The following is a 22,733-nucleotide window of genomic DNA, read 5'->3' as shown; positions in this document are numbered from 1 at the left end:
TTATGTTTTTACGCAGAGCAAGAGAAAAAATATTTGATACAATGGATTTAGTGGCGACCCATATTGTGCAACAGCAAATAATGTAAAAAAACATTCATGGGAAGAAAAAAATTTTCAAATTACACGTGTTGCATAATCCACAGTAATATAATAAAAAAACTTTTAAAAACAAGGCATGATTAGCAGTTACTTCCTGAAGCAGCAGCACAGTTTTTAAACAGGAAAACATTCCCATAATTCTGTACTTTTGAACTGAAGTCAGGAGTCTCGACCAATGAATGAGGAGGAGAGGTGGCTCTACAATTCAAAAGCACAGAAATGTGAGAATGCGTTTTCCAGTTTACAAAGTTCGGCTTCTTCTGGAAGTAACTATTATGAATATTTTAGCAAGAAATGTGCGTCTTTCGCATGTTTTGAGCACACGACTGGGTAACTGATGTCGATTATGCAACACAAGTAACGGGAGAACTTATCCTTGTTTCCATATGTTTTTCACAGCACGGGTCGCCATTAGGATACATTGCACCATAAATATTTCTCACAATCATCACTACAAAGTACATGTGGTAAATAACTTGGAAAATAAAATACCATTTTTGGATGGAGTATTCATTTAATCACAACTCTACTGCTAAAAAGCCACGTGTTACTAAATATTTATTAATACAAAAAATAAACACAAATGAGACACTAAAAGTCCAAACGACAAGAGGGAACTAAGAAAGAACTGAACACTATTTTTGACAATAAAACACAAATGTCTGCAATTCAAATGATGGTCTCAGTAAAGAGCAATTCTGGGTTGCAAGCCAATAAAGAACACTGGACAACAAAGAGTTTGCTTCCTGAACACTTTCAGTTCTGTCTTACAGATTATGGCCTACAGACTTTTGAATTTTCCTATCACGTGTCCTTTTATTGCAATCGCTTGTTTTTGTCATTTCTTCTCATATTTTGTCTACAAATTTATTGCCCACCAAGTAAACTGGTATGCCTAATCCAGGCAGGGTATTTATTGGCTTGGCAGTATGAGCCACCGTCATGGTGCCACACCTGAAAGCAGTCTTGTTACACGGTGACAATGGCCACAGGCTGTGCAGTGCACATGAAGGAAATCTCCAAAAACATGTATAGTATAACACCACCACCTGGAACATCTGTGTGGTGATCTAAAAGCAGTGGACCCACTAGTAAGAGTGCAGCTTGGAAAGACCAAGAAGGGCAAATGGGACAGGCGTGCTAAAAAGCCTCATTACATTCAAACGAAGCGGCTGCTCCAGGGGAAAAACATGTGCCGCTTAAACCATTTGTCTACCTAACAAAGATATTTTTGCCTCCTCTTTATTTACAAAAGCGCCGAATGATGAAGGGGATCTCGATATCCGAGACAGATGTTTCCACCTGTAATTGATGCCAAGAGTAAGGAAGGCATTTTAATTGGTCAGACACGTCATCAGTGATTCAGCGGTGTGAAGATCAGCGGTAGGACTGGAGGAAATGGCATGAAAGGCGTTCAAAGATGTTATGGAGAATTTTCTTGCCAACTCCGGAGCACCAAACTACACCCAGCTAGTTAACAACATGCCTCAAGCATACAAAACCATGACATGCAACATGTCACTGAAGAGTAATTTTCTGCATTCACATTTGGACTTCTCTGCTAATCTCAGTGCAGCCGTGACAAACACAAGTAAAGGTTTCACCAGGCAAGAACAGAAAAGCGGGATTTCGGCAAGTAGAATCCATCAATGCTGGCTAATTATTTTTGAACTCTCAAAACGAGACACATCAGATGAGGAGTACAAATGAAAATCAGCAGCAAAACATTTTTAGTTCAACTGAAATGTCTCAGAATCATTAAGCGGACAAACACACTAAATTTCAGTTAAAAGTGGCACCCAACTTGGATCACAGCTTTCTTTTAGTCCATCCCATGCTCACAAGTTCATATACAAATGATCAGTCAAATGAAATCAGAATTTTCACACATTGAGGTGGATTATATGTTTTGGTCCTGGGTTCAAATCTTGGGCCTAACCACTGTTCATGTCGAGTTTGCTTGCTTGATTTCCCCCCCATGTCTACATGAGCTTTCCTTTCTCTTCTCAAATCAGTTAGGTGGCCATTTCAAATCAATTCTGTAGGAGGAAGCCTGGCTGGCTTGTGTTCAGTGCTGGTTGAGTAAGGCGCCGGAGCCCCCAAAATGTTAAATGAATTCAAAACAAACAACCAACAGGGGAATACATGATTACACAATATACTGATTGGAAACTAAATGCAACGGTCTTTCCTTAGTGAAGAATACAAGCCATGCAGTGCCTATAAAAAGTATTCACCACTTGGAAGCTTCCAAATCCGAGACCATGGTCCTCAGCCGGAAAACGGTGGAGTGCCCTCTTGGGAGCAAAATCCTGCCCCAAGTGGAGGAGTTCAAGTATCTCGGGGTCTTGTTCACAAGTAAAGAAAGAATGGAGCGTGAGGTCGACAGGTGGATCGGTGCGGCGTCTGCAGTGATGCGGGCTCTGCATCGGTCTGTCGTGGTGAAAAAGGAGCTGAGCCGTAAGGCAAAGCTCTCAATTTACCGGTCAATCTACATTCCTACCCTCACCTATGGTCATGAGCTGTGGGTAGTGACCGAAAGAAAGAGATCGCGAATAAAAGCGGTTGAAATGAGTTTCCTCCGCAGGGTGTCTGGGCTTTCCCTTAAAGATAAGGTGAGAAGCTCAGTCATCCAGGAGGGGCTCAGAGTAGAGCCGCTGCTCCTCCGCATCGAGAGGAATCAGATGAGGTGGCTCGGGCATCTGATCAGGATGCCTCCTGGACTCCTCCCTGGTAAGGTGTTCTGGGCATGTCCAAGGAGGAGGCCCCGGGGAAGACCCAGGACATGCTGGAGGGACTGTGTCTCTCGGCTGGCCTGGGAACACCATGGGATTCTCCCGGAAGAGCTGAAAGAAGTGGCCGGGGAGAGGGAAGTCTGGGCTTCTCTGCTTAAGCTGCTGCCCCCGTGACAAACCTCGGATAAGCGAAAGAGGATGGATAAAACATTGAATCTCAGTGGGTTTAATTTCTGACACACTAATCACCAGAAAAAGACTCTTTAATGTCAAAGTGAATACAGATCTCTGCAAAGCGCTTGGAATTAATTACAAATATAGAAAACAAAATAACTGATGGCAAAAAGTATTCATCCTCCTTAATACGAGACCCCTACATCCTGACTAGTGAAGCCAACTGGTTTTAGATGACACAGAAGTAGTTCAATGGAGACCACCTGGCTGGGGCTTCACTTGATTGCTATCTAAATGCCCACCATCTGGAAAGGCCACCTTATGGTGCGTCAGTATGGTGGAGTATCCTACATAAAGAAGACATAAGAGCGCTCTAAGAAACTCCATGAAAACGTGATAGAAAAGCACAAGTCCGAGGATAAAGACAAGAAAATGTCCAAGTCACCGAACAGCCCATGGGGTCCAGTTACTTTAACCATTAAAAATGAAGAGAGTAGAGGGCAGCTGTGAATCTGCCAAGAGTGACCATGCAATAAGACGACGAGTGGGGGAGGCCATCGAGTGACCAATGACACCTCAGAAGTGAAGGAGTTACAGATACAGTGGCTCATATTGGAGAGACGGTGCAGACAACTGCTGTTTAGGGGCTTCACCAGTCACGACTTTATGAGAAAACAAAATGCAAATAAAATCTCAGGCTGGAGTTGCCAGAAGACACGTGGCAGACTCGAAAGTCAGCTGGAAGGACATTCTCTTCGCTGATAAGACCAAAATTGAGCTTGTTGGCCATCAAACTAAATGTCACGTTTGTCACACCGCACGTTATCTAAAACACACCATCCTCATTGTGAAGTATCCTGGTGATTGCAGCCTCATGGTGTGAGGGCCTGGAAGGCTGGTGTGGGCAGCAAAATGACAAGAAAAACCTCACGCAGTCTGCAAAAAACCTGCGCCTTGGGAAATTTGTTTTTGAACACGACGACGACGACGTTAAGGATAAGGCCAAAGCTACAATGGATATGAGAGAAATGTTTTATGCAGAGAAGGAAATGAAAATTAAAATTATAAAATGAAAATGCAATCTCTCTTTTGCCGTCTTTCACATGGATGCTGCTAAAATTAAAAGTAAAATGAAATAACACCATTTCCAAGTTAATTTTCCACAAAAAGAGTAATTTGTTAAAATTTTTAAAATTAAATTAAATCACCCTTTCGTCTTTTCATTTTCCACACCCGTCTTGGTGTGTCAGTGTCAAAACTTAAAAGAAAATTCAATCCTCACTTTAGATTTGCGTTATCTTCTTGACATGTGGAATAACTGCTATAATGAAAATTCAGTATTTTCTTGTCTATTAGGTTTGCAGTGTATGTGTGACAAAATTTGAACGAAAACCCAAAAAGGGCCAAATCAGCCGCAAGCCTGAACAGCAATAAAGCTGCAAAAATGAAAAGCCAAATGGAAATAAGCACTGGTGCCACCTGCTGCTCATTACAGTTTCAAGTTCTCAACGTGCAAATATATTTTAAATTAGCACAGGGTCAATGGGCGTGGCTAAGACTGCAATATGTGACTTAATAGAAAATATTAAATTTTCATCTTAGCGGTTATTATGCACTTCAGGAAGAAAAAGCAAATCTAAAGTGGAGATTGCATTTTCATTTTAATTATGACACTGACACACCAAGATAAGTATGGAAAATGAAAAGATGAAAGGGGGATTTTACTTAAAAAAGTTTCACAAATTACTCCTTTTTTGCAGAAAATACTTCCCATAAGACAATGTTAATGTGTGGACTTGTGTATAAAAAATACTTACACTTGTAAATGTATATAAACCACTTCTTATTGAAAACTTGGGATTTATAACTCCCAAACTTGATGTAGAAATTGCCTTAATGTTATGGAGCTTTGACCACTCACAGGTCCTGTGCAGACTTTTTTCTGGTGTTGGCACTTTAGCGAGTCGATGCAGCAGGACAATGATGTGACAGAAAATCTCATTTCACTGAGGCGTCAGTCAGATCCACCCATCCAGTTTCTAAACCACGCGCCACTGCCATACTGGATGGAATTGTTTTTTTGTGACCCTGCAGAGGAAAAACAGGAAAAAAATACCTTTTATTTGAGACTATTTTAGTAAAATCAGTGATACTAATGCAATTAAACGTTTCTCTAATAGCTAACAAGCATTTAAACAAGAATAATGAAAGATGGGCTAAAGGACTTGAGCTTTAGGACACTAAAGGAATGGCTGCTGAAAATGGGCCTTTGCATTCATGGGAATAGATAGATAGTGCCTTACCCATCTATCTCCATCCATCCATCCATCCATCCTATAGTGCCTTTCCCATCTATCTCCATCCATCCATCCATCCATCCATCCTATAGTGCCTTTCCTATCTATCTCCATCCATCCATCCTATAGTGCCTTTCCTATCTATCTCCATCCATCCATCCATCCATCCTATAGTGCCTTTCCTATCTATCTCCATCCATCCATCCTATAGTGCCTTTCCTATCTATCTCCATCCATCCATCCTATAGTGCCTTTCCTATCTATCATAGATAGATATACTTTATTAATCCCCAAGCGGAAATTCACATACTCCAGCAGCAGCATACTGATAAAAACAATATACTGTAGTGAATATGAAAATCAGTCATTTTAAGCAGCACTAGTAATGTCTTGGCTAAATTTTTAAATCCATTTAATAGTATTTACTGAAACAGAAGTAACTTGCATACTCTGTACCCAATTCTGAAACAGCATAGAGAGTCAGAACAAGGCAAAAACGGTCTACTGTATTTGACTGGTCACAGTACAGTAATTGGGTAGTGAGAAAGAAAGCGGCTGGACTGAAACCCTGCAGCCATTCCACACACTTTCACACTTGTGTCTGCCAATTTAAATAACTGAAGATTTAATAGAAGAGTCTGAAATGATAGCCTGAAGAATTACCGGTCATCCAGAAGCTGAGCTCACCAACTGAAAACAAACAGAATAAGCTAATGACTTGGTGTTAAAGCAGGGAAAGGCGGCTAAGGTAACAAACGCAGGTCACACACAAGATTTCCAAATTGCCTTGAGGAGTTTATTAAGATTGAAACATTAAGTAAAAATGAAAGCAAAATACATAAACATATACTCATACAGAAAGAGATAGAAGAAAAATCTTACTGTTTATCCATAATGAACTATGCTGAAAGTAAATTAAAACTATATAGAAATATACAAACATAAAAACCTCAAAGGAATGGTTCCCCCCCACCTATAACATTGCACTGTTTTACAGTACAGAAAGATCAGCTTAAAAAATAAATTACAAATATCACAGTTGATAAAATGAAACCATTGCTATGGTGAACTCTCAGGATGAGGACTGAGCCTACATTTAGGTACGGACAGAAATCTCAACTACAGGTCTTTTCTGATATGGCTCATTTCACTATTGTGATGGCGAGGTGTAAGGAAGTGGCAGATTCTTGCCAGAGACACGCAGAACGCCACTTGTGATGGGTGCGTAGGTTACAAGCACAGCAGCACTGGCCCACTCGGCCCCATACTGTACACACATGTAGGCCTCACTGTCAGGGCTGCAGGCGGCGGTGAAGAACTAAGCCGAACTCACAAGAGAGGATGTCCTCGGAGCACACAGTCAAATTAGTTGTCAAAGCAAACTTGTTGGGACATTCAGTTTACTAAGAAACACACCCAGCAGGTGTTGAGAGGACAGGAAAGCGGATGACCTACACTTCATTCGGCTTTTAGTTTTTGGTGCTCACACGCTGTCTCTGCTAACACACAGACTTGGTGTTCATAACACCCTGAGCAGGTATGACTCAAAAGCTGAAGGCAAGTGAACTGTGATTTCTACAGTGTTAAAAAAAAAATAATTTCTTCATAGATTTTTCAGAAATTACTTGATTATACTGTATATATTTTTTCTTTTCAATATTAAAATAGAAAGCAAGTAGAAAAAAAAAGGCTGAGAGGAACCCTCTCTGATCCAGTCAACAAAGAGTGAAAACCTCTGAATTGTATTTCCTAAAGAAAAGTTATTTACAGTGCATATTATGCCGCCATTTCCTCTGCCGCTTTCCACCTACTGCTGAACTGGATGTCCGTGTGGAAGCTGAACGGCGAGATGTTTACACTGCCTTAGCTGAATTGACAGTTCTGGTTACAATTAGGATGAGAAGTGTTTCCTCTGCCATTTGCCTCCCATAGCTAAGCAGGTCTGTTTGGGCTGAAGAATAAACAACTTATGACAGTGTGTTTGTATCGCGGACCTGACCTCTCTGGCCGATACTTAAAATAGTGGGGAGCAGATGCCATTTCCTGTTTTCAGAGCATATTTCTATGTACTGTAAGCTTGCCATACCAGTTGCAAAAGAAGAGGCTACACATAGGAGCAGAAGAAAAATCAAAACAACATTCATCTGACTAAGGCCAGTGGTGGTTAAATGAAACTACAGTGTGCTGCACATGATGAGAAGTTGGAAAATGATTTTAAAAAGGGAGACTATTTCCTGATAATCTGTCAATAATATGAGTACTACGCAAAAATCGGCAGGTGGAAGATGTCAGCTAATGGTAACATACTCGATTAAAAGGCAGCAATAACCCATGACACTTGTACTAAAGGGGCCTGGTTAGTGGCAGGCTCCAAAACAATTATAACATGCAAACTAGCAAGTACACCTTACGTATTATGGTCCCTTCTTCTACTTAGCATCAGGCAAAGCTGAGGAGTCGGAGCAGGAGGCATGGCTTTACACTTTCTGGAACCAGCCCAGATATCCTAAGGGGAGTTACAAAGCTTGTTACCAGGAGGGCATGTGGACACATAGCCCAAGAGAATGCAAGCAATGCAAAGTCAAGAACCTGGAGGGCAGAGACAACAGCAGCTGTGTGTACACTGCCATAGGAAACACTCCCAAAGCCTTCTTTTTGGACTAAGAACACAGGACCTCCATCCTCAACATAAAGCTGTGAGGGAAAACATTACATTGCACACTCTGTGGGAGATACAGATGTCTGACAGTGCTTTGTTTTAATGAGAACACATCACAGGCGTCCCAAACAGTTTGGGTCGGCACAGACAGCTTAGAAGGGTGACGTGCCCTTGTGAACGGTCTACGAATCTCAGAAGGTCGACTGGAGATGATGTAGAGAGAAAAGTCCAGGAGCAGAAACCCCTTATATCAGAATGGAGAGAAAGCACCACAAGTATCACAATCAGATAATCTGTGAAGGTCAGCCTACTGCAGCTTTTCAGACTGGCCACAAGGTGTCAAAACAAATAAATAAAATAGAACAGCTCAACGTAGACTGGGGAAAAAAATCAAAAACCTGCATACTCTACATAAAAAAAAATTAAAAAGAATACAATGTACAGGCTTAATCAAAATATTTCTTTGGTTGACGTAACAGTGTCACTACTATAAATACTTGTCTTTTTATTTCTACTATACTATTTCAATTTTTATATTTTGAGTTCACTAGGTACCAGCCCCGAACATAAGACACATTAAAATTATCTGAACACTGACTGAAAAGCATCATTTAACACTGAAATGATGTCAAAAAATTGCCACATACTTCCATGTATTCTAGAGATAGTGCCGACAGGAAACACTTTTGAAATTGGTCTTTATAAAAGAAACATTAAAAAAATAAATTCTAATCAATTCCCACAGTAAATGTGACTTGTGTGGTATTTAAAGACTACTGAATATCTAGTTGTGCCTTTCCCAGATCAAAACAGAATAAATCCAAACTCTTACTGGTGAGCTCCCTAAAGCAACACGAACAGAGACTGTGTCACATTTTAGCAAAGGACAACTGCCTGTCATTGAAAGCTAGCTGCAGGCAAAGTCCACACTGCTGAAATAAAGTCTGACCAAACCTGGGACAAATATAGCTACAGAGCTCCTGGATGTTAAAATAATAATTACTAAAAGAGAAAAATCATTTAACACTAACATTATTCTGTCCGGGCGGCACGGTAGCACAGTGGTAGAGCTGCTGCCTCGCAGTTAGGAGACCCAGGTTTGCTTCCCGGGTCCTCCCTGCATGGAATTTGCATGTTCTCCCCGTGTCTGCGTGGGTTTCCTCCGGGTACCCCCGTTTCCTCCCACAATAAAAAGACATGCAGGTCAGGTGCACTGGCGATCGTAAATTGTCCCTAGTGTGTGTATGCGTGTGTGTGTGTTCGCCCTGCGGTGGGCTGGCACCCTGCCCAGGGTTTGTTTCTTGCCTTGCGCCCTGTGTTGGCTGGGATTGGCTCCAGCAGACCCCCCTGTGACCCTGTAGTTAGGATATGGCAGGTTGGATAATGGATGGATGGATGGATTATTCTGTCCACTGTTGAAATACAAGGAAACTAACCCTATCCTTACCTACATTTTAACAAGCCCATGCTGGGATGCCTTATGCAAACCGCTGCCTGTGCCACTCTGCATATTTTGTCTCTTAAAACTACAGCTTCATTCAAGTCTTAATATTATGAAGCAACCATTAAGTGCATTTCATACAGTATGTCCAAGTCTCTGTACTCTTAAGAACTGGTATTTTTCAATTCAAAGTTATTTCTTCAAAAACATTGTGTATATGCATTTTCATGCAAAAATGGGTTGTAAAATTAAATACTATATATAAAAAAAAATAATAAAAAAAATGTAGCTACTCCTGGCCTTTTAGAATATTAAAAGTTAAATAAAGTTTTCTACCACTAATCCACATCTTGAGACAGATTAAAAACACATTGCAAAACAGCTAATACACACCACTTTCAAAGAAAAAAAAAAACCAATATTATGAGATTCAGCCATTTTAAAAAGATCACCAGCGTTTGTCTTCTTTCATAAGAACCTTTCACTCCCATGAGCAAGATTTCCACTCAAAGGACAAAAATCACAGAAAACTGTAAATGTCATGTGTTGATTTACAGCAAAATTCATGCGAGACTTCCACCCAAGAAGGCCACTCATATAATACAAGTGAATAGAAAATGTATCCTTACCTTGAGAAAAATGGTACTAGGAATATGTGCTAAAATAATTATTTCCAAATCATTTCTGTTCTCACAAACATTAATTAGAAACATGAAGGGCATGTTTTGACATTTCAAAGATGACATATTAAGTAAGTGTTTAGTCTTTATTTTCCAGTGGTGCCCTGTGACTAATGGGTTACATTATAAAACACTAGAACTGTCTTATGTATGTTTAAAAATTTTTAGAAAATATCTTATTTTTAAAACAAATTTGTGTGGCATTTATTGTGAAGAAATAACTTTGAATTGAAAAATACTGGACATATCATTAAAGATATCCTCTGTCCCGTGCATTTATTTGCTAATTTCAAGTAATAAAGGGTTTCCCTTGATTAACAGTGAAAAGTCAAAGTTTTGCAGACATGTCTTTGCTTCCATTTTTAATCGGAGTGTTAACATGTGATCTGACCAAAAAAAAAAAAAGATCGCTGAAAGGGGACTGTGCTACAAGCTGCGTTTGTTTTATTATTTTCTACACCTGATCATCAGTGTTTATTAACTTACTTGGGAAGGGAATATTAATTTGCTTTGCAGTGCAGTTACCCCACCCTAATCAATTAACACATGGTGTGGGAGAACATACAAAAATGACTAAGCACTGTGATGTCACACTAACCTCTGCCCCCAGAACACCATCCAAAACACAGTAACAGACAGCCTAACTAAACAGAGTGTAGTTACAGTATACGTTAACCCAGACATACATTCAATTTAGTATGAAGCAAATATTAAGTGATTTTACCTCAATAAAAATGATGCACCTAATTTTCTTTGTCAGAAAAAAGTAGCTTATCGCAGGGAAAAAAACCACTGCCATATCTTAACCAGGAAAGTTGTAAGCAAATATCCATAAGCAACAGTAGTTCAAAAAGACAAAGAGAAACAGAGATTGATGATGTTAAAACATGTACAGTTATATGTAACATAAGGATAACAGACCTTAATTCAGAATAAAGCCTGGAGGCAAAATATATTAAGTGAGCTCTTGACAGCACCCAAAACAATTTCAAGAGTTCTAAGAGTTCTTCTTTTAAAGCATACTGAAAACTACACGTTAAGTAATTAACTATATGATAATATTCATATATAATACAGAAACATTTGGGGGAAAAATGAATATTTACTTCAAATGTAATGCTTCAATTTAATTATACAACATGTTAGGTGAAAAGGCATAGAAAAAATGTTCCTAAAAATGTTTAAAACTGGACTGCTCATTGAAGATGATTGTTAACTGAAAATAACTTCTACCGAGTGAGAGTCTGTCTACGTAGACAACTGCTCTGCATTATCTCTGCTTTGCATTTGATGTAGTGATGCATATGAAAGTGTATTACAACTGCATTTTAAAATTTATGACAAACTTAATAATAGCTTCTTAATTATGTATTATGTAGTAATAATGTAAACATTAAAATTTAAAATATGTGTTAATGATTCAAAAATTAAAATGTTAAATATTCATGTTTTAGCTTACAATACAACATGGAAAAACCTAAATATCTAAAGGTAATAAATTAGCAGACTTTCTGCATTTTCTATCAAGATTTAATCAGGATTGCACAATGCACAAAAGAAAATTATTTTTTGCCAGAAAAATTACAAGAATAACTTACAAGTGATTTCAATTTAAACATATTCTTTATACAATAAAATGTCATATGGAAATAGAAAATAGAATATTGTATTTTTTTTTTAAGATAATGTCTTAAATTATCAAATACACAGCAATATACTTCAGCCAAATATGTTAGATTTTCCGAACGTTCTGAATACTTACATGTACTAAAAATGTAAAATCACTTTTTGGCAGTAAAAAACTATTTGTATAAAACAAAAAAAAATATTGCATACACTCAAAAATACATGTATATGCATATATTCATACATTTGGAAAAAGGTAAAAAGTTTTGTCCATGCCGAGAAGGAAAGAAGGTAAGAGATACCATTTCGTCTGTATGGCCTTCATCAGATGTGCAGCTGATCTGTACACAGAAATATTTATAAATGGTGTTAAGGGGTACCAGTCACGTTTTTCTGGCTTTAATAGCGTAAAAATGATGCAGCAGTACCAAACACAAGAAAGAGGGGACCGGTTCAATATATTCAAAGAATCAAGGTGGCGATCAGGGACGGGCTAGCCATATGCATAAAAATACAGCAGAATAGCATACGTGGCCACATTGATTCTTGTAATTTTGAGTTCTTCAGTTGGATCAATACTAAACCAATGACATCATGGGTCTTTTCTGAAAATAGCTGTGTTGTTTCATTCCTCAATTTTTTCCTCCCCAAAGCTCGTACAGGAAATACACCTTTTCGCTATTAAATCATAGAAAAATGTGGTGATTCTCCTTTAAGTACTATCTAAGCTTATTTACATTTACTTTGCAAGTTACACTATTTTAAACAAACTTTCTTTTCTAAACTAATGAAAAGTTAGTTTAAAAGAGTTTTAGAAGGAGCAGAAATACAGACTACAAAATAATATGCTCATAATACTAAACTTCAATATATGAATTCATTTCAATATTCTAAATTGGCAAAGATGTTTTAACTGAATTCTGGTTAAACATTTTTTTTTTTTTTTTTTAAAGTTAACTCCTAATACGTACAACGGACTTAAGTTTATACACAGTGGTGTTAAAAAGTAGATCCCATGAAAAAGTCTGTTTTTAAATATTTGGACACAATTGTATTTGATCATAATTTCAACAATACTGATAAAGGAAGTCAATTTAAAAAATAACATTAAATGTTCCATTTAAACCAACAGAAATGCAATTCCCTTGTGAAAAAAATAGTACAACCCAACCATTTTTACTGTATGAAATGCATACATTTACAGTCAGGTGTTCCCAATCAGGTACAAATTATTAGATTATTATTAGAGAGTAACCTGGAAACATCAGAAACCTGTGGTGCAGTTTGGTCTGAGCAATTGAGGTGTGTGGCTACATCATGCCAAGAGCAAAACACCTCTCTGAGATTCTTAGAAGAAAGGCTGTTAATATCAATTGGAAACATTCGACTATTACTTATGATTTGAATGAGTCCTTTACCCAAGGTGGCTTTCAACATTTGAAATATATTTTTTATCCCCCACCCCCTTTTTTGCTTTTTTTAATTGGAGCACAGAAAAGTAAATTGACTTGCTCATCATTACACAGTGTAAGTAGTGGGAACTGAACCTACAGCCTCAGGGTTTGATGTATTAACTATTACATCACACTGCTAAAGCCAAAGGAGAAAAATACAAAGGACTAAGCCACTTCATCCTACCAAATTATGCCCAAGAAATCAACAGCTGCTATGGACATAGCATCAAAGGATTTATAGTAATCCTTGCCAGATTTCATTACAAAATGCACAAGTGAAACATTTGAAAGAGACTGCACCATGCCCTCAATGCAAGGTGGCAATGGAAAAAAGCCTCTGGTTTCCAAAAACAAAAACTGATAGAAGGCTGAAGATTGACATTCATTGTGCTTTGGACAGAGGACACAACAGCAGAGCCGCTTGGCCACAATGCCACATGTAATCTTTGGTCAAACCTTTGACTAGAAGAACATTTGACCAGCTGTAAACCAAGGTGGTATAAGTATTATGGTTTGAGCCTGCTTATCTGCCTTAGGGACTGGCCAACTTTACATCATGAAGTCATTACACATTGCCCCCCAGAATACCCGAGGAGAAGGTGAGGTCATTTCTCAAAATGATGAAGTATACGCTGCAACTAAACAATGGTCCAAACCAAATCTACCAAATAAATAATGGCTCAAACATAATAAATGGAGGGTTGTGAAAAGCCTAAGTCAAAGTACAGATTTCAATACCACTGAAATTCTGTGGAGGAATTTGAAGTGGGTAGTACATGCAAGAAAGACCTAAAACATCATACATTTAAAGGACTTCTGTATGGACATCTGGACAAAATTATTGTAGCTGATGTAGAAGATTGATAATTACAAGAAATGCCTACAAGAACCTATTTCTGCTAAAGTGGGTAGCACCAATTGTTAAAGCTAGGGGTGTACATATTTATTCTCCAAACAGACAAATACATTTCTGACTTATTTAATGAATGGAAAAAATAATATTCATTATTATTTGGAAAATCACCTTTATCAATATATAATGTTAATTTGAAGATCAAATATACATATGGTGGGGAAATAATTATTTGATCCCCTGCTGAATTTGTAAGTTTGCTCACTTACAAAGAAATGATCAGTCTCTAATTTTTATGGTCAAAGGTGATCAATGGTCATTTTATATTTCTTCCATTTCCGAATAAACAGTTGTCACCTTCTCACCAAGCTTCTTGCTGATGGTCTTGTAGCCCATTCCAGCCTTATGCAGGTCTACAATCCTGTCCCTAACATTCTTTGACAGCTCACTGGTCTTACCCATGGTGGTGGAGAGGGTGGAATGGAAGAAATTGACTCTGGACAGGTGTGCTTTACACACAACACGAGTTGAGATCAGGAGTACGTGTAATTGATTGATTTATTGTAATCCGTGTGCCACATGGGCACACAGCCAATCTGTGGGAGCCAGAACTCTTGTAGGGGACCAAATACTCTCTCTCTCTGACATGCAAATCAATTTATAACTTTTATGTAATGTGTTTTTTCTGGATTTTTGGTTGATTTTCTATCTCTCTCCATTAAAATGAAACTACCATAAAAATTAGAGACTGTTCATTTCTTTGTAAGTGAGCAAACTTACAAATTTAGCAGGGGATCAAATAATTATTTCCACCACTGTACATGTAAATATGCTGGAGAACACACTCGTTTTCATGAGGTGAACTTACTTTTCACAGCACTGCATCTATCAGAAGACTGTCAAAAAAAAAAGCCAATAAAATAATTGGTGCAGATAACAATTTACTCTGTACTAGTAAATAATTCACTTTGTTACATTTTTTAAATATCAATAGTAGTAATAAATATAATAACATTTATTGCAAAGGCTGAATATGTGTAAACACATTCCAAGTATATCATGTAAAATATAGTCACAGAAATATCCTTTTATGATAATTCTTTACCTGGCACAAGAGTCTTTAAGTAAACAAAATGAATGTGTTTATTTAGCAAAAATGCCTTTACAGCTCTCAGCTATGGCAAGTTACAAAAAAAAAAAAAACATGTTGAAAACATCAACATAAAATAAAAATATGAAACAAAAAAGGCTTCTTTATATTTGTAGTTTAAATGAAACAACATGGTATTTTCTTGTTCAAGTTATTTGAATTTAACTGAGGATTACTGGAGTTGATTTGGTGTATTTCAACACTAAGTGAACTTGTAAAATAACTCCCTAACTTTGAGTGTGCCTATATGTTATTGATCTTCTTGGAGATTCTCAGAGTAGAACTGACTCTTACAGTAAAAAAAAGACCAATATTCAACTTACAATACTTAATATAGAAGAGGGTAAAACATGAGGTACTTCATGATGCATTATTTTGCATTAGTGGGAAAAAAAAGGCCAAAATAGTGAATTCATTAGGAAAAAAAGTCATGCATGCTCAAGCAACTGAATAAAATTAAGATTTGAGCATTCATAACTAAGAAACATATTTAAATGCTGCAACAATATAAAGCGTAATTTTTAATCCTAAACTTGAAAACAATACTCATTTGTATTTGTCCCAGGATTGGTCTACATTGCCAAAACAAATTATTCATATGGCCTTGCATACCAAGCAATTGCGCTAAGGACTGAGCCACAGCTGCATCTGCTTTTTTGATTAATTAAAAGAAATATAGGATGTTTTCATGTGCAAACTCATCGCTAATCTAAAGATCCTAAATGGTTTCTAAATAAAGGCCCAACTATGATTGTCTATAACCTGGGCTGGTCTGTCTTATGCCACTCATTGGACATAAGAACATTAAATAATAGCCAACATAAAGTTTCTAAAAACAAACATAAGGGAAGCAGCTTCAGCACCAATTATTCTTTTTTGGGATGTGGGGGGATGATGTGTGAGTTTATTGCTAAAAAAGTAATAAATGATGCCAAGAAGTTATTTGTAACATAGAGCCCTTTTTAAAGCATGAGTCTCCTGATTAAAACAAAATTCAAAAAAGCTAAAAGTACCCACTAAAATCCCACAACAAAGCCAAACCCATTCTAGATGTGATTGCTAGAAACGTGAAAAACATGTTGGTTGTGAGAAAGACCTGCTATAAAAAACCTACACCCATTAATTAAGCCATAGCAATCATAAGTAAATATCAGGTCAAACTCCAGTAGGTAGAAAAGTAAATTTCTTTTGTCTACTGCATCTACCACATGAAGAAATACATTGGCCTCCTAGAGTTGCACAGTTATCATACCCCCTGGCTTTCAAAAAGAAGGAAAAAAAAAAAACACACACACACACACCTCTTGATGGGCTCCCATCTAACTACTCTGAAAGACAGAAGCCTCTGCATCTACATCCCAGCTACCTTTCAATTATTAACTTTGAAAGGTGTTTTAGGATATGCCCAAGTTTGTTGCCTATGACAGTCTTTCTTCTACATGGCAATTATAACATGGCAATACTCTCTGGGTTGCAGTTGAGTTGTGTTGAGGTACTACTACTCCCTGGAGATTTGCAGGCCTTGCTGGCACTCACTGGCCCTCGGTGCTGCAGTCCAACTACCATTGTATCATTGGTGACAGCACCAAACTCGTACGTAAAAGTCCCATAGAATACCAGGATGTCAACAGTGAAGATCCATTCACATACGGCAGCAGCATGCTGGAGCAGGAAGCTTTCATGAATGAAAAAGATGCCACCTGAAGAATCATTAGTTAAGAAAATCTAGTATTGCTTTATTTTATTTATACAGATTAGATGAGACAGACAGACAGACAGTGTGACAGACAGCTGGGTCCCATGCCCGGTCGGGACGCCCCTGCTGCATATGTTCCGGGGGAGCCACAATGGACAGCTCAATACCTCCCCTGGGACACTAGGTGGCAGCCTCCCTGGCCAGTGTTCGTTTCCCAGTCTCCCACGTGGCTCCATGGGACATGGAGAACCACCGCCTGGTTGGGAGATGGGGTGGCCGCTAGGGGGTGCTGCCGAGAGCCAACAACCCAGTTGGACGAGTTATCAGCCCCACCCGGAGGTGCAATCAGGGCCAGCTGGTCAAGCACCTGGAACACTTCCGAGTGGGCTATAAAACGGGCCAGCCTCCCTTCATTCGTGGCCAGAATCGGGAGGAAGAGAACGAGGTTGCCTGGGAGGAGTGGTGGTGCCAGGAAGGGTTGTATAAAGTCTGTTTTGTGCTTTTGTGACTGTGTTGGACCTGTGGGACATGGGGAAGGCATGCCCCACGGCTGAAGAAAAGAAATAAAAAACCTATTTGTTTTACACGGGCCTCTGCATAAGTCTGTGCTGGGTCGGGCGCTACATAGCGCCTTTTACAACAGACAGATAGACAGAATGAACCCTTGCTTAAAATGTCTTGCTACTGTGAATAGTTAAGTTTTTGACAAAAACACATGGAAAATGAAACATTACTGCATTTTATGGGAGGTCCAAGTCTTCTGTGTGAACACTACAAAGAGCTCTCCCCTAAACAAGGCTATAATTTAACTTGAAAAACTCAGCAGCAACCGAGTCAAATCGAAAGTTTGCTTTAATCAAAATTAATGCACACACCACTTAGATGTGTATTTACACAAAGCAATTCCCAAATACAGAAAAAATTATGTTGTTGCTTTCAATAAATACTTTACTTTTAATATAAAAAAGGAAAACTGATTGAGGGTGTGTCTTAATAGGAGAGAAAATCTTAAATTCATAAAATGTTGCCGCAGCTGAAAACATTCTAAACCACTTCCATTTCCATTTTGAACAACAATACTGTACAGTGCATGGCTGAAAACACAGACACCATTATACACTTAAAAGCTCAGCTGAATCTTTTAATGAATCTGCAGACCTGTTGATAAATACCAGAAGTACGATTTCAATGACATAGAGGGGAATGTGCTCAATACTAGCTACTCAAGATGGCAGTGGCAGCTGGACATAGAGGCCTTACCTAACAGCAGTGTGCACTGATAGAACTGGGTGAGGGGGTTAGGCTGCTTGGCACATTCAGTTCTGTAAATAAGAGGGTGGGAGCACAATTTATGAAATTTTATTTCTGGAAGCTGCTGGACCATTTTCCAGAGTAATGAAATGGTAATAGAAGGATCAGTTAGTAAGATGGTCAATAGCCAGAAAGAAATAAAATGTAAAAAGCTCCAATGGTTCATCCGTAGTGGATATGTGAAGCTATGGAAAAATTAGACAGATCAAGTACTGTAAGATTCCTAATTGATAGGGTCTAGATCCATAGTCTTTTTCAGGTAAGTATACATTTGTTAGCCATTTATGAAATTGATAACAAGACTTTTGTTTCCCCCGACCCCAACTTCCACCCCACCGAAAGACAACATTTAACACTGGTTAGATCAACAACAAAACTAATGTCAAAATATGGATCAGAACATTATTTGAATTACAAACAGACACACATGGCATGTAGTCCAGTGGAACAGATCTACCCAAATATAGCTGCATTTCGACAAAAAGAACAATTTGTTACCTAGATGCCTCATTCATTTGCAAATCTACATCTTCACTCATACACAAACTGCAAAGGATACTTAGAACCAATGAAAATAAGGCCACAATGGTGAGAGCAACACGCAAATGTGCCATCCAGTAGTCCAGAGCCGTCATGGCAATACGATAAGTAAGCACACACTGCAGGCCTACAAACAGCAGTCCAGCTGGAAAGGCAACTCCTGCTCCAATGTAATGTAGAGACTTGGCATGGTCCACCTAGAAGTAACAGAATGAAAAAATCCTAGTTGTAGGCACAGAAGGAAAGTGGTTTGTATCACTCTGTGATGCAAAGCCAAAACGTGACCAGTTAGACAAGCCACTGGAATAGGTAAGTGACCCTTACACCAGTCAAAGTTTTATCTCTGTACACCAAATTTCATAAATACCAAGGAAGGCATCACCCTAGAGGAAAAGTAAGCTCAACTAACCCCAATATATGTGTCCCACTTACCATAAGTGTAAGTGGCCTTTAAGTTAAAAGAGCAGTGATTAGATTTGTGTTTATAAAATCACAGTATGCTCTTATATTTAGTGAACAAAATAATACAATGCAGATGGAACAGACACTAATATTAAATCTCCTTTCTGCATTTTTACCTTGCTTTGTGCATATGAATGTGCCACACTGAATTTCAAGCCATTTTATAGTAAAACCTTACTTGGGCATTGTTGTGATCACAGTTACTAAATAAATAAGTAAGTTGGTGTATAGAGCGAAGCAGAAAATAGAAATAAAAGAAAATGTGGTTGCCTGAAAATTGATACACTAGCTTAACATTATTTCTTATACTTTACTTATCAAAACTTGTTTATATTTACCTGAAAGTTGCCAACCATTACCAACCCAAGAGCGTTAGTGCAGCCAGTAATCAGCCCCATAGTGTTTATCCAGGAGCGGCGACTTCTTTCAATGACCTGAGCATATCGAAGCATACAGACCATGACCACTATATTTAAAAGAAGAGGTGGGGGTGGGGCGGGTTGAGAGAAGACCATCAGTGACACATTGAATATGGATATACAAGACAGAAGATTGCTTAGGCCATTTGCTGAAGGATTATTAAAGGTAACAATAGTAGTACTATAATGAACATAAGATGTCTATGTCACTCCTTCAAATTTTAAAACAATGTCAGTGAAACGCGCCTTTCAGTTCTAGAACTAGAAGTGTTGTTCCTAATCATCCGTCAATTAATCTGTTTTCTGAATCTGCTTTGTATGGCAAAGGAACACAGATACGTAGAATTTACAGTATCCTGGCAGCATCATGCACAAGGGCGGTAATTTATTCTGGCTGAGATGTCTTCTATTGCAGAATCTATTGTACTGTACACTTGGACTTTCTGTAAACTGTAAGAGAAAACTGGATACATTGCTGAAGTGCAATATTTTTATTTAGTGAGCAATAGGTAAAAGAAAAATTAAGCGATGGTATCCAATGCAATTGTAAAATGTAAAAATAAAATGTTTCACATAATGTCTTTTAAAATGTAGTGTCTTTACTTTTTTATTTTAAAGTTATTCATTTACTACTACAGAGCTTTTTACTGCAAAATATTTGTTCCTTTTAACATGCTTACAAATATCCTCAAATACCAGTTCCCGGTTACATCTTTTGAAACATACTGACCTTCTGCTGTTCATAAGCCTGCTATCATATTTTTAAGAAAATGTCCATGCTCTATCTGCTGTCCACTGTCGTTTGTAATAAAAGATTCAGTGATGACCTGACCAGTTTATGAAGTTACTAACTCTGATATCAATAAATTAATAATTAAAAAATGTCCATTAAACTAAGCTGAGCATATTGCTGCAGATCTGTAAACTGTAATTGTCTTCCACCAAAGTAAACTTTTTTCTGTACTGTAAAAGAAAGAAGCTATGTGACACAAGTAAAAACTGTGTCCAAGTAAACCAACTACATTTGTATCTTTTATTTTGTAGCACAAAGGTTTGGAGAGAAAAAAAGTCAAAATACTAACAAACTGCTTCCCAATTCCCCATTGCTCTGCTTATGATTAGAAAGTGGAACAAAACTCATTGAAATGAAATTGCTTCCATTGATACACTGGATTAAATTTTCTATTTTCTACTTATATTTATCAATTATAGTTTGGTTTTCCAGTGTATTCGGAAGCATTCTATAAATGCTCAGACTCACTGAACCTGAAAACACTGCCATCCTATAGGCTAACAATACAGCAGGATCAAATACAAACAAACCAGACTTTGTCGGCATTGGAATATCCTGCTGCAAGATACATTTCACTTACAAGCGGAGTTTAAAATAGCCAGACCAAACTTTTTTTTTTTTTTTAATATTATAACCTGAGCAATGATCCTGTTTTTGTTATTGAGTTTCACCCTACGAAAGAGCCTCTATATTGGGTCACTATTCAAGGAGTGAAGGCAGTGCATTGCTACAGCCTGGACTGGTCTCATAACACAGAGGAATTACATAAGAAAGGGCAGAACAGACTTTTTCTTAGGAGACCATGTTCCTTTAATGTGTGTAGTGACATCTTTTACCAACAACAATACCCCCTTTGATGATGCCTCACTATGACTGCCAAGTCGGAAGTTTCTTTTCTTTTAAATCATTCTGGAATGTATTTGATAGGGTTTTGTTGTAATATTATATTACTATTATAGTCCAATAAGAAGCCACATTTCCCCCTGGGGACAAATAAAGGTGTATCTCTACCCATGACTAGGAAATGAAGACTATATAGATGTGCAGCAAAACATTTTGCCATTTTATATGTGGGAAACAAACTAGCTAACTTAGGAACTTAAGAAAATAAAATGTCAGAATTCAAATCTCCTAAAGCAAGGAAATCTTCTCATATTGTGCTTTTTGAACCAAATTGCCGAATAAAGTAGTAATATCTTGACTTGTCAACATGAAAAGGGTAGTAGGAAGTATCTAAAAAAATTTATCTAATTTCAGTCACAATAAAATGCTACATAGCCATTGTTTAAAATATAGTGCTACCTGGCAACAATGTAAATAAAAGAAATTTAATGTCATATATTTACACATTCACACACAAAACTACACCTGCCCCAAAGAATCACTGAATTAACAGACAGGAACAACGTCCACTAAACGAGTTTACTGTAAGCCTCAACATTTAGGTAAAGAGAAATGATAAGTATGATGGAGGACCCAAAATTTCCCAGAATTGGTCAACAGCACAGGCGTAGAGTGTAGTTATTGAATATGTAGTTAGGTATCATGTACCTAGATGTGTAGTTAATCAGTCTGCACAGTAGCATCATGCTAAATCAAGTGTTCATTTTTAGTGTTTATTTTGTAACCGTGCAGAAGGCTTCAGCAATTTTTCTTCTCCAAACCACCAGGGCCAGTTTTCAAGACACAATGATCAACTAAAGAGCTTGTTCACCGTGACTGTTACTCTGTGACATCACAATGAACTGCTGAGGAGGCTATGGGAAAACGCCAGAAAAGAAAAATGTTAGCAGCAATGGCACTGGCAAAACTGCATTTTGCACCATGACAGCACACCTGCACACACTTCATTATCAGTCAAAGAGTTTTTGATTAAAAACAGTTTGGCTACTCCTTCACAATCCTTGCTGCCTAGAACTTTTTTGTTCTTGAAATTAAAATTGAGAGTGAATGGCACGAGGCTTGCTACTGTGTTAGAAATACATGGAAGAAAATGCAGGAAGTGTAGACCCAGTTACAAAAGTCAAGTTCAGGAAATATTACCTGGAATGGAAGATGTGCAGGGACAAGTGAATTGCATCTTAAGGAGAGTATTTTGAAGGTGGCTAAAAGAATTTTTGGGTCCCCCCTCATTATACCAAGCAGACTTGCAAGAAAAAGTATTTGTCCGCTTCCTGATTTCTTCTGTTTTTGCTTATGCATAATACCTGTTTCTGATCTCCTAGCAAATTTCATATAACACAAAAGACAACTCGACTTTTTAAATGATTATTTAATTTATTGAAGGAAAAAGGTTTTCAAACAACTATATCACTCAAAATAATACATTTATCAACAACAGCTA

General features: G+C 37.8%; 1 protein-coding gene across 5 annotated transcripts in view; it reads right to left on the bottom strand.

The window, feature by feature from the left end:
• Nucleotides 1–4,327: 4,327 nt before the first annotated feature.
• LOC120538851 (transmembrane protein 150A-like) overlaps nucleotides 4,328–22,733 on the bottom strand; it is a 50,313-nt gene continuing 31,907 nt past the window's right edge. For 2 of the 5 annotated variants that reach the window (XM_039768406.1, XM_039768405.1), the window contains exons 6-8: nucleotides 19,516–19,643; nucleotides 18,735–18,912; nucleotides 16,086–16,868 (exon numbers count right to left, since the gene is read on the bottom strand). In XM_039768406.1, coding sequence (XP_039624340.1) covers nucleotides 16,615–16,868; nucleotides 18,735–18,912; nucleotides 19,516–19,643 — 560 coding nt within the window. In that variant the 3' untranslated portion in view covers nucleotides 16,086–16,614. Of the gene's footprint in view, nucleotides 5,097–14,810; nucleotides 14,915–16,085; nucleotides 16,869–18,734; nucleotides 18,913–19,515; nucleotides 19,644–22,733 lie in introns of those variants that run through there. The other 3 variants (XR_005635524.1, XR_005635525.1, XR_005635523.1) reach the window with 3 other exon arrangements.

Source organism: Polypterus senegalus, chromosome 11 (genome assembly GCF_016835505.1).
Source record: "Polypterus senegalus isolate Bchr_013 chromosome 11, ASM1683550v1, whole genome shotgun sequence".
NCBI lineage: Eukaryota > Metazoa > Chordata > Cladistia > Polypteriformes > Polypteridae > Polypterus > Polypterus senegalus.
This window is presented reverse-complemented; position numbering and strand designations above follow the sequence as displayed.